Genomic DNA, 13,017 nt, shown 5'->3' with positions numbered 1-13,017 from the left:
TTTCAAATAGCCTATGTATAAAATAGGGCTAAAGTGGTTAATGTATGTTTCATAATATCATAATGTATATCTGCAAAGTAACTAGTAACTAAGGTTTTCAAATAATTGTAGTGGAGTAAAAGTACAATATTTGCCTCTGAAATATAGTGGAGTAGAAGTAGAAGTATTGGAAATTGGAAATACTCAAGTAAAGTACAAACACCTCAAAATTGTACTTATTAAGTACAGTACTTAAGTAAATGTACTTAGTTACTTTCCACCACTGGAATCTATGACATCATCAGTCATCGATGTCATAGATGACTGATGATGTCACAGGCTGGTCACATGATGAAGTCAGAGATCCACATTGGAGCCACAGTGTGCACTGTTTCCATTTGGATCCTGAGATCCACAAGATTAGATTTTTCTGAACCATTTTCCTGAACCACTGCTTTGGATGAAGTGACGGATTGGATAACCCCCCCCCCCTCTTCCTCCCCCCACCCACCTACGTTAGATCCTTTCCCTCTGATTGGAGAAGGAGTTAACCCCGCCCTCCTGCTGTTGTCGGTCAGCGGCGTTGGAATTCTGCTTCTGATCTCCGCTACCATCTTCATCGTGGGCCGCAGGTACGCGCACACACACACACACACGCACACGCACACACGCGCACGCACGCACGCACGCACGCACGCACGCACACACACACACACACACGCACGCACGCACGCACCTGCGTTTCTGGTTGAAACTCATAGAAGGTGTTCAGCTGGTCTCCTCGACTTCACCTGATACTGTACCTTAGACTTACACAGCACACACACACACACAGACAGACAGACAGACAGACAGACAGACAGACAGACAGACGCACACACATACACACACACACACACACACACACACACACACACACACACACACACACACACACACACACACACACACACACACACACACACACACACACACACACACACACACACATTCCCGTGGTATTGTGTGTGTGTGTGTGTGTGTGTGTGTGTGTGTGTGTGTGTGTGTGTGTGTGTGTGTGTGTGTGTGTGTGTGTGTGTGTGTGTGTGTGTGTGTGTGTGTGTGTGTGTGTGTGTGTGTGTGTGTGTGTGTGTTACCTGAGGCTTTTAAGGGGATTACAGAGGAGACAGTGATAATCCTTGTGTCCCTGACTTGTCATTAATGTCTGTTCAACAACACTGCTGTTGTGTCTCAGCTTCCGCTGCTACACACACACACACACACACACACACACACACACGCACGAATGCACACGCACACACGCGCGCACATGCACAAACACACCTGCTCTAACACAAAGGTGTTTAATGGCATACATCCTTTCATGCTGGCTCTGCCACACCTCCCTCTCTTTCTCTCTCTCTCTCTCTCTCTCTCTCTGTCTCTCTCTCTCTCTCTTTCTCTCAATTTTCAATTCAATTTGCTTATCACAACAAGCTATCTCTCTCTATCTCGCTCTCTCTCTCTCTCTTTCTCTCTCCCCCTCTCTCCCTTCTCTCTCTCTCTCTCCCCTGTCTCGCTCCATCGCCCTCTCCCCCTTTCCCTCCTTCCTCGTTCTCTCTCTCTGTCACACTCTTTCTCACCTCTTTCGCCCTCCTCTTTCTAGCCCCTGTCTTCCTGTCCCCTCCCCCCCTCTCTCAGTCTTTCATCTCTTCTCTCTCTTCCTGTTGTCCTCTGCTTGCCTCCTTTCTCTCTCTCTCTCTCTCTCTCTCTCTCTCTCTCTCTCTCTCTCTCTCTCTCTCTCTCTCTCTCTCTCTCTCTCTCTCTCTCTCTCTCTCTCTCTCTCTCTCTCTCTCTCTCTCTCTCTCTGCCTTTTGAAGTCACACAGACAATTGTGTGAATGTGTACATAAAGGCGGTGCATTAGTTATAAACACAACACAACACCACAGACAGTGGAAATGTCTTGAACGAGGTATCACATTTACACATAAACAAGTCTATTTCTTACACAGTGACATCCGGAATGTTAATTTAACTCTGAGACTCTACACGTTTTTTGTATCCGTTTATAACTCAAAGTGCACACATATACAGAGTTAAAGGTAGGTTAACCCTTTAAGACCGGGGACGCATCTGTGTAACCACTTTATCCATATTTTATACTTTTGGTATAAAAAAATAGCAGATATACAAGCTCATAGCGCGGCACCGAGTGCCGCGCTATGAGCTTGTAGATCTGCTATTTTTTTTTAAATCGTGTTTTTTTTTTGCAAATCTTTGAATATATATCTATAAAGCAATTGTTTTTTACTCAAATCTTTGCTTCTGGGGTCCCTGGATTTTATTTTTTTTAGATGGGGGTCCGCAGCCAAATACATATCGTTGTGGGGCTCCTTGACACTGACATTAATATTATAGCAACATAAGTGTTTCAGAAAACTGTTTTAAACTGATTTAGAAGACATTTGTAGAATCCCCAGAAGCAATAACATTTTAGCTAGAAATGCTCGCTTTAAATATATATATATTCAAAGATTTGCGCAACATTTTTCACGATTTTTAAAAAATAGCAGATCTACAAGCTCATAGCGCGGCACTCGGTGCCGCGCTATGAGCTTGTATATCTGCTATTTTTGAATAGCCCAACGAAATCTAAAAATGACACACAGATGCGTTCTCAGGTCTTAAAGAGTTAAAGGGACAGGGACAATTCATGGAGATGTTTTTGTTTTTGTCGCATTCCTAAGCCAATAATTTGATGACCGGTGGAAAGATGCTAATGTCTCCGGTAGGAGACTCAAAGTTGAGTCTCCTTTAATATACATAAAATACATTCCTGCAATGCAATTTTTCAGCCAATCAGGAGAGAGTACCCATTTATCAGCTTAAAGTTTAAACTGACCCAGTTCCAATTTTGTCTGCTCATTTATTTATGGCATCACTTCAAAATTTCACTTGTTCAATCTGTATCCTGTGCAAGTTCTCTCTCTGATTGGATATAATTGGTATCCTGGCCTGGAAATGCATTTTCTGTTTGCTGGAGAGACATGGAGGCCCCTGTTACTGAACAAACACTTAACAGTCATTACTATCAGAATGTAGAGATATTTAACACTTATTTTAACACGGTCAATCACTTGACCACTTTAAATGAACTCTAATTCATCTGATGTCTGATCCACTCATTTATGTCTCTCTCCATATCTTCTTCTTCCTCCTTCTTCTGTCTCTTGTCTCCTCTGTCTCCCCAGGAGGAGTAAGTACAGCAAAGCAAAAAATGAGTCAGAGGAGGAGAAACACCTCAACCCAGGTAGGATGCTGCAGGCACGCACACACACACACACACACACACACACAATGACACACATTTTTTTCAATGTATTTGTTCTCTTTCTTTTTTTTTAACCATCAAAACTAACTAAGGAATAAGTGTGTCAGTCAGCCAGCCAGCCAGTCAGTCAGTCAGTCAGTCAGTCAGTCAGTCAGTAAGCTGAGTCCCTGCTGAAGGTCTGACATTCCTTCCTAATGGAAGACACTCAACAACAACGTTACATTGGACCACACGCCTGCCAAGCGCGCGCACACATACAAGTGTGCACGTTTTTGGCAGGCAGTGCACAAAGTGCAAGCGCACGCACACACTCACACACACACACACACACACACACACACACACACACACACACACACACACACACACACACACACACACACACACATGACTAATGTCATCTGTTCGTGCTCTGGCGCTGTTTTATAATGTTTGCTGGACAGATGTGTGTTAAATGTCTTGGACTGAGCAGCGAGGAGATATGTGACATACATACTGACAGGGTGTGTGTGTGTGTGTGTGGGGGGGGGGGGGGTCCATGCCTTTGCTTTTGATGGGAATACAGTCGACTAAATATAAAACCATGGGATTATGGTCTATTAACCCATTAAGACCCGAGGCCGCTTCTAAAAATGTTCTAAATCCTACCAGTTTTTCGAGAAAAAAAAATAGCAAAAAAAAATTGCAGATCTACAAGTTCATGGCGTGGCACTCGGTGCCGCGCTATGAGCTTGTATATCTGCTATTTTTGAATAGCCAAAGAAATCTAAAATGACACAGCGTCTGCGTTCCCGGTCTTAATGGGTTAAGTATAGGGCCATGGTCCTATTATACTTAGTAGGACTATGGGAATATGTGGGAATAACTAAGTATAGGGTTAATGTGGTTAAGAGGTTAATATCCTGTGTGTGGGTGTGCTCATGTTATAGGGGTCAAGATCTACGTGGATCCGTTCACCTATGAAGACCCCGACCAGGCCATCCACGAGTTCGCCAAGGAGATCGACGTCAGCAACATTCACATCGAGAGGGTCATCGGCATGGGTGAGGGCCCTCACAAAAAAAAAGATCTTTAGAGATATACGTTTACAATTAGGAAAAGATTCAGGTTGGGGTTAGAATTTAGACATTTAGAAGTTATAGGTTTAGGTCTTGGAATTGGAGTTAAACAACATGATTTACACTTATAGTTGCGTGCCAGTGTCATGCACAAATAAGCTCATAACGCGTTGCAGTGCGACACGTCGTGGGCTTGTAGATCTGCTATTATTCGGCTTTGGGCTTACTGTTAAAAATGGCAAAAACGTTGTAAAAAAAATGTGTTCATAAAATTACTTCATATACTCACAAGTATAGTAATACAACCTGTGTGTGTGTGTGTGTGTGTGTGTGTGTGTGTGTGTGTGTGTGTGTGTGTGTGTGTGTGTGTGTGTGTGTGTGTGTGTGTGTGTGTGTGTGTGTGTGTGTGTGTGTGTGTGTGTGTGTGTGTGTGTACACGTGCGTGCGTGCGTGCAGGTGAGTTTGGGGAGGTGTGCAGCGGTCGTCTGCGTCTCCAGGGCAAGAGGGAGATCTACGTGGCCATCAAGAGCCTGAAGGCGGGCTACTCTGACAAGCAGAGGCGGGACTTCCTGTCCGAGGCGTCAATCATGGGACAGTTTGACCATCCGAACATCATCAGGCTGGAGGGCGTGGTCACCAGATGTAAGTCGTATCAAAGATGGTTAATTTATGAAGGTGAAGACCATCCCAATTGGACCCACTAGAGGCGACATGGTACAGAAATCCTACAAATGGTCTCCTAAATGGTCTGTTTATAGGCCTAAACGCCTATGTTTACTGGTGCTAGATCTTGCAAGAGTGTGTTGCTGGGACAGAGAAAGGTTGATAATAAAGTAGATTTTCTCCTGATGTGTCTCTCTAAAAAAAGCCATTTTAGTATGAAAATCTTGTACATATTGTGTGGCTTGTGACGATCGGGTGCAATATTTAGTTCAGCGACCATGGGGCTAAAGAATGGTTCAGAAGCTGTGTTCACGGTCACTCTTCCATTGGAAATAATAGACTCCAACCTGCTTCCGGTCTCCTTAAAAGCAGTGGTGGAAAGTATCTAAGTACATTTACTCAAGTACTGTACTTAAGTACAATTTTTAGGTATTTGTACTTTACTTGAGTACAATTTCCAATACTTTTACTACTCCACTACATATCAGAGGCAAATATTGTACTTTTACTCCACTACATTTATTTGAAAACTTTAGTTACTAGTTACTTTTCAAATATAAATTATGATATTATGAAACATACATTAACCACTTTAGCCCTATTTTATACCTAGGCTATTTGAAAATAGCAGATCTACAAACTCACAACGCGTCGCATCGTGACGCGTTGTGAGCTTGTAGATCGGCTATTTTCAAATATTTAGTATTTTTACTTTTGGTACTTTAAGTACATTTTGATGCCAATACTTTTGTACTTTTACTCAAGTGAATTTTTAATTTTGGATTTTTACTTGTAACAGAGTATTTTTATATTGCAGTATTGGTACTTTTACTTAACTCTTTCAGTGCCAAGAGTATTTTCATAAAGTACTCCCCCAGTGCCAGCAATTTTTTAATTTTGTAATTTTTCATTCAAATAAATGATCTGATTGGGTTTTTAAACCCATAATACAGTTCTACCAGTAGAGAGCAACAAATCGACACATTGATGACCTCGCTGGCTCACTCGCCCCCTCCCAAACAGGCTCACGTCATATCCGGTCATAACCGGATGTTGACATTTTCGACAATCGTTGATCGGGCTAAATTACGATGCGATACACGACTACGATGACTGATCGTCACCCAGACCAAAGAGAGTAGACGTGGACCTCTCCGTTCGCTTTTTATACCGTGTGAAAAACCGTGACTTTCCCTATTCTGGCCGAAAATGACCGCGGGAAAAAAAATGAGAACCGGAAACGGAATCTGCGTCATGAAACCGGAACCCAATGAGTCTGAAGGAGTCAGGAAGCGAAAGTGATCATGAAAAATAAACAGTATAGCGCGACCACAGTCAAAAGTAAAAACTCGGGATTTCTCGTGCTGGCACGGAGGGTACTCGGGAAAAACTCGGGATATCTCGGGGCGTGGCACTGAGAGAGTTAAGTAAAGAATTTGAGTACTTTTTCCACCACTGCTAAAAAGGCGTCCACCTACTTCGCGCAGGTACGGGAAGTAAACCTGAGATGGCATGTCTTGCTAGCTCCGTCTTGGGTTGTATGCTAATAAGTGTCAATGCTGATGGGTAAGCAATTAAAATGTCAGGTATTGCGATGGTTTTAGTCGAGTCCAGATGGCTCTTCAAACATCTATAATGTTTGGAACCATTTTCCATCTATGGCAAGTGTTAATTCAGCATCCTTGTTATATCTGAGCGCACCAAAAACAAATCACAAATCAACTGTAAGTCGTTTTTTTTTGGCAATAAATCATTGAATATTAAATTCTTCGTTTACAACGGAAGTGTCTTAACTCTCTCCCTCGGTAGCTCTGGGCGTGCCCCCAGGCCAGTGCTTGGCCCCGAAATGCACCATGAAAAATGCAGGCACACACAGGACAGCTGAAATAGACAGAATTTATCTGTCACTATGCGTCGTATAATACCGTACTGATGTTTCTATAGACTGTGATGACCATGCTAGTGCACATTTCTGCTATAACGGAGAGAGCATGTTTGAGTAGGAGAGTTATTTCCGTTTTAAATTTCACGCAATACCTCAATATATCAACCAGGAGGTGGCCAGGATCTATGTCTCAGTGGAAGAGCTGGCAGACCAACTACAATCACTACAGTTGTAGTTGTTATGAATTAGCATACTCTACCAAACAGATTGGTGGCGCAGTGGTAAAGTATCTGCCCAGCTCTGCAGCAGAGATTTTGTCGACTAAAACAATGACAAAAATATTTTGTCCACTACCTTTTTTCACAGACGAAAACGAAATAAAAACGAAATAAAAGCTATTAGCTATGATGACTAAAACTAAGACTAAATATATTGACAATTTCGTCAACAAATACAAACTAGACTGAAATGTCAGGGGACTAGTGGAGAAGAGATCCAGTAGAACTAAAAGACAAGTCATTTTATGTTTGGTTGCACTCGGGTGTTGCGCTCTGAAAATAGCAGATCTACAAGCTCACAACGCGTCGCGCTGCGGCGCGTTGTGAGCTTGTAGATCGTCTATTTTCAGCATGCAACCAAGTGTAAAATCAGCCATTATGACGCCATCCAGGCACCGCCACAATACATCTTAGTCGACTAAATCAACTAGTCCTACAGGCTGGGAGGGGCGGCGCCTGTCAGTGGGGAGTGTTCGGCGGGAGGAGTAGGACGAAGTCTCTATACGTCCTCCTGGTGGGGGCTCCTCACTGGTAGGTGAGTCAGTAAGATACAACAGCAGTGGAAATACACAAATGTGTTGTGTGGGGAGGAATCAATTGGCATATAACGACTACATTGGAGAGAAAACAGAGAACAGTCATTAATAGATAGTTTGAGGCGTTTGTCTGGCATAACGGTGAATTTCTTTGAAGAATTGTGTGAGTGTTTAATGTCCTAAAATGTTGTGTATCTCTTCAGGTAAACCAGTCATGATTATCACAGAGTACATGGAGAATGGATCACTGGACGCCTTCCTGAGAGTAAGTGAAAATATACTTTACATGGTTAGCATGTTAGTATACAGTAAAACAGCAAATAGCCATTTCATCTACTCTGTACTTTACCAGTAAGAGCTTAAGGCATTACGTCTCCACTGTGAAGAAGAACTACCAAACCTTACGAATACAGATACAGATACAGGGTGAAATCTATTTTAATTCATTTAGACCGGGAACGTATCTGTGTCATTTTAAGATTTATTTGGCTATTCAAAAGTAGCAGATCTACAAGCTCATAGCTATGAGCTTGTAGATCTGCAATCTATTTTATAAATCGTGAAAATGTGTGCAAATCTTTGAATATATATATATTTTTTAAGCGAACATTTGTCAAATATTTTGTTCCAGATTTGCTCCAGATCCAAGATTTGAGTTACAAATGTTCGCTTTAAAAATATATATATTCAAAGATTTGCACGCATTTTCAAGATTTTTCAAAAATAGCAGATCTACAAGCTCATAGTGCCGCGCTATGAGCTTGTAGATCTGCTATTTACAGATACAGATGCGTTCCCGGTCTTAGTGGGTTAAAACCTTCTCCGTAGTGGCCATGCACGTGGTTGGTGTGGATTCACGTTGAGCTTGTCTACTGTCTTTTTCACGTTCCGCTGTCTGCACTCACTCTCTCTTTCTCTCCCTCTCTCTCTCTCTCTCTCTCTCTCTCTCTCTCTCTCTCTCTCTCTCTCTCTCTCTCTCTCTCTCTCTCTCTCTCCCCCCCTGTGTCTCTCTCCCTCTCTCTCCCCCCGTCTCTCTCTCCCATACAGAAACATGACGGTCAGTTCACGGTGATCCAGTTGGTGGGCATGCTGCGCGGCATCGCCTCGGGCATGAAGTACCTGTCAGACATGAGCTACGTTCACAGAGACCTGGCGGCCAGGAACATCCTGGTCAACAGCAACCTGGTGTGTAAGGTGTCCGACTTTGGCCTGAGCCGCGTGCTGGAGGACGACCCGGAGGCAGCGTACACCACACGGGTAAGAGGACGCAGGAAACATCAAAGACCCAGAAATACAGTGAGAGGACAATGTGTTTCTGCAGGCAAACACCACCACTGATAACTGCTGGTATTAGAGCGAAATGATGGCTAAAACATGTATACTATTACCAGTGGAGTAAAGTAACGAAGTACATTTACTCAAGTACTGTACTTAAGTATATATTTTTTGGGGTACTTTTACTTTACTGGAGTATTTCCAATACTTTTACTTCTACTCCACTACATTTCAGAGGCAAATAGTGTACTTTTACTCTACAACAATAATTTGAAAACTTTAGTTACTAGTTACTTTGTAGATTTTGATTATTATTACAAAACATTCCACTTCAGCCCTACAGTATACATTTCGGCCATTTGAAAATAGCAGATCTACAAGCTCACAATGCGTCGCGGTGCGACGCATTGTGAGCTTGTAGATTGGCTATTTTCAAAAGATGTTTTTACATTTGAAAACTTGTAATGGGATATTCTGCATAATGAGTACTTTTACTTTTGGTACTTTAAGTACATTTTGATGCCAATACTTTTATGCTTTTACTCAAGTACATTTTGAATTCCAGACTTTTACTTGTAACAGAGTATTTCTGCATTACAGTATTGATACTTTTACTTAAGTAAAACATTTTTTCCACCACTGGTAAGGACACAGAAAACATAAAAGTGAAAACACCCCAAAAAAATCCAGTGAGATGACAATGTGTTTCTGCAGGCAAACACCACCACTGATAACTGCTGGTATTAGAGGTAAATGATGGATAAAAACATGTATACATATAGAGAACCGAAGTCTGACACTGCTGCTCCAGGCCGTATCCCCCATGGGTCATGGAGGTATTTTCAGCAGCTTGCTAGAGCTGCTAAAAAACACACAGAGGAATATGGGCGTTTCCTTCAATTTGATTAAATTAAATTTTATTAAAGTGTCAAATCACAAGAACTTGTCTCAAGACACTTTAACTTCCTTCATATTTATGTTACAGTGTGATTGATAAACCAGTCAGATTGAAAAAGGAGATGCTCGTCTTCTTCGAGTTCACCTCCCGTGCTCCCCCGCGGCGGGGCAGGGCCCTAGTGAAAAACAACTCAACCACACTGTCTGTCTGTCCCGTCCTGTGTACGGGGGGAGGGGACGGGGGGCACGAACGAAAGTGTGAACGTAACAGCTTCAGGAAGTGAACGAGTTCGTTCACGTTCACGCCAAATAACTAGTTATTTTGAACGAATGAACGAATCGACCATGAACGACCCATCACTACTGAGGGAGGGTATACTGTTTTTCATTTGAGTCCAAGGGAGGGTCATACAAATATAAACACTATACACATTAAAGGCGGAAGAAACGTTTCCCTTTCTAAGAAATTAAAGTAACACTTTAAGTAATGCTCATAAAAGGCTGAAGGCCATCTGCCTTTAGGAGAGAGAGACTTTGTTGACTTCCAGTAGGCAGACTTCAAAATAAAGCCTGCCTTGACTTATCACAAATTCACAATACCACAACCTTCACATCGTATTATGTATTACATCACCCCGAGTCTTATGTTGAAGTCCGGCCAGTATCTCCAGGAAGTCTTGACTGAATCAGTCTTGATGCTGATGGAATGAGAAAGATTAGAAAGACTGGGATAAAAAACAAAAAACTTTTGCTTCACTTTATTTTGCATGACGTGTAAAACCCCATGCACCATGTCTTCTTCTCTCTGGACCTCCCTAGCAGCGGTGGTGAGTGGTTTTAATCTCACGCTGTTGGAACAGAACTGTAGCGCGGCGGGGGGGAGGTCGTGTCGGTGTCAGTCATGCACGCTGATTCACTTTGACGTGCCCGTTAAAAAGGACAATCGCTGCAGTCTCTCTCTCTCTGCTGAAGAAAGTCCACAATTATTTGGGAGGAAAAAAAAGGTTGTAAGCCTTTTTTATTTCAAAGCACTTTTAAACAGTCCAGTGATTTCTCATTCTGCACATCAAACAGACCCTTATAAAGGAGTTTGCTAGACAGACACAAAAGTGTGCATGAGCTTTTCACTCTCGACAATAGAGATAATATATCAGCATATTTGAAGTGCTGTTTTCTTTAGACATTGCTCGTGGATTCTCAAAATTTCGATCGCTGTGGATTATTTTGATGGATTATTCTATTGATTACTTTTTTCATTAAATGGATCCCTGGCTAATAAGCTAAATATGCCCTAATACATTATAATTGCCGTCTATAACTAAAATACACATTTTAAAACACCTTAACCCTTTAAGACCTGGAACTGTGTCATTTTTAGATTTGAGCTAAAAAGCATAATTGTACACTTTGGCTATTCAAAAATAGCAGATATACAAGCTCATAGCGCGGCACCGAGTGCCGCGCTATGAACTTGTAGATCTGCTATTTTTGAAAAATCGTGAAAATGTGTGAAAATATTTGAATATAAATATTTTTAAAGCGAACATTTTTAACTCTATTCTTTGCTTCTGGGGGTCCCTGGAACAAAATATTTTGATGGGGGTCCGCGGCCAAATACATATCATTTTGGGGGTCTTTGACATGAAAAAGATTGAGCACCACTGACATAGAAACATAGGTTTTTCAGAAAACTGTTGGAATTTAGGAGACATGTAGAATCAGCTTCTGGTCTTAATGGGTTAAATATTGTATTTATTTTAGAAACAGTTAATATTTCACTCAATAGGGGCAGCGCCCGTTGCAAGTTGATGATGTCATTTGCCCATGTGTGGTCTATAGCCCTATGGACTTTCTGGAATGCATGTGAAAATAAAAACATGAGCATCAAATCAATATTTTAAATATGTTATTTTTTTGCACATGAACACAAGTTTACCCTTACCCTACCTTTAACCCATTAAGACCTGCAACTGTGTCATTTTTAGATTTGAGATAAAAAAGCATTATTTTACACTTTGGGCTATTCAAAAATAGCAGATATACAAGCTCATAGCGCGGCACCGAGTGCCGCGCTACGAGCTTGTAGATCTGCTATTTTTGAAAATTTGTGAAAATGTGTGCAAATCTTTGAATATATCTTTTTTTTAAAGCAAACATTTTTAACTCAAATCTTTGCTTCTGGGGGTCCCTGGAACAAAATATTTTGATGGGGGTCCGCGGCCAAAAACTTTTTTTTTTTGGGGGTCCTGGACATGAAAAAGATTGAGCACCACTGATATAGAAACAAACGTTTTTCAGAAAACTGTTGAGATTTAGGAGACATGTAGAATCGGCTTCAGGTCTCAATGGGTTAATGGGGCATACTGAGGCTGATAGTCGGAGACGTTTGTTGATGGCAGAGTGATCCCAGGAGCTATAGAGGTGCTGTTGAGGGGAGCACGGAGCAGCACTTGTTGGATGATGCCTGTAATCCCTCTGCTTTCAGAGAGTAGAGGAAGTGTGTAAACTGGGTCGTTTCGGTTACATCAGCCATGAGGAAAGCAAAGCTAGTTGAAGAGCTGAGGTTAATCATCTTCTTATTATCTATTGGGGTCGTAGACAGGAAGAGAAACTTTCTTCTTTCCTGGCTTTCACCAGCGTTAGTTAGTTACCCAGGAGGAACAGCCAATAGCATCCATCTACAGCGTGGTGCCCCTTCTATGGGAATGCCTCCTCATGCGTCTACAATTGGGTTGCAAAACGCTCCTATCCAGGGCAACTTACAAAGTGTGAGAAAGCATGAATTGTTGTCGGTAAACAACGAGGTAAATAGTTACTTAAATAGAATGCAGAGAGAACAATGTAGGGCCGCAAAGAAACTAGGCTACCAGTTTAAAAGAAAACAAATATTTAACATGCTATCTATAAATCGCATTCTTATAATTTGTGGTCAAGGAAAACAAAGATATGACCCAGAAACATGAGAACAAGTGACCAAGATATATTTTCATAGCAGACTAACCCTAATCCTCCTCAGACAAATGCCCCTCTTCAGGCCCAGAAATAACCATGTACAAACTTAATCATGAAGTACCATTTTCAATAAACGTGAATTCAGCAAGCTGCTCGACAATAGATAGACAATAGCTTGACAA

At 41.8% G+C, this 13,017-nt stretch overlaps 1 protein-coding gene across 1 annotated transcript in view; it reads left to right on the top strand.

The window, feature by feature from the left end:
• Positions 1-13,017, top strand: part of LOC308092876 (ephrin type-A receptor 4-like) — a 74,301-nt gene that overhangs the window by 45,982 nt on the left and 15,302 nt on the right. The window contains exons 11-16 of the mRNA XM_080438983.1: positions 500-611; positions 3,212-3,270; positions 4,221-4,334; positions 4,806-4,991; positions 7,915-7,976; positions 8,759-8,968. Of these exons, the coding sequence (XP_080295109.1) occupies positions 500-611; positions 3,212-3,270; positions 4,221-4,334; positions 4,806-4,991; positions 7,915-7,976; positions 8,759-8,968 (743 nt within the window). The remainder of the gene's footprint in view (positions 1-499; positions 612-3,211; positions 3,271-4,220; positions 4,335-4,805; positions 4,992-7,914; positions 7,977-8,758; positions 8,969-13,017) is intronic.

The sequence above is a fragment of the Gymnoscopelus braueri genome (genome assembly GCF_963280865.1).
Source record: "Gymnoscopelus braueri genome assembly, chromosome: 10".
NCBI classification, from domain to species: domain Eukaryota; kingdom Metazoa; phylum Chordata; class Actinopteri; order Myctophiformes; family Myctophidae; genus Gymnoscopelus; species Gymnoscopelus braueri.
This window is presented reverse-complemented; position numbering and strand designations above follow the sequence as displayed.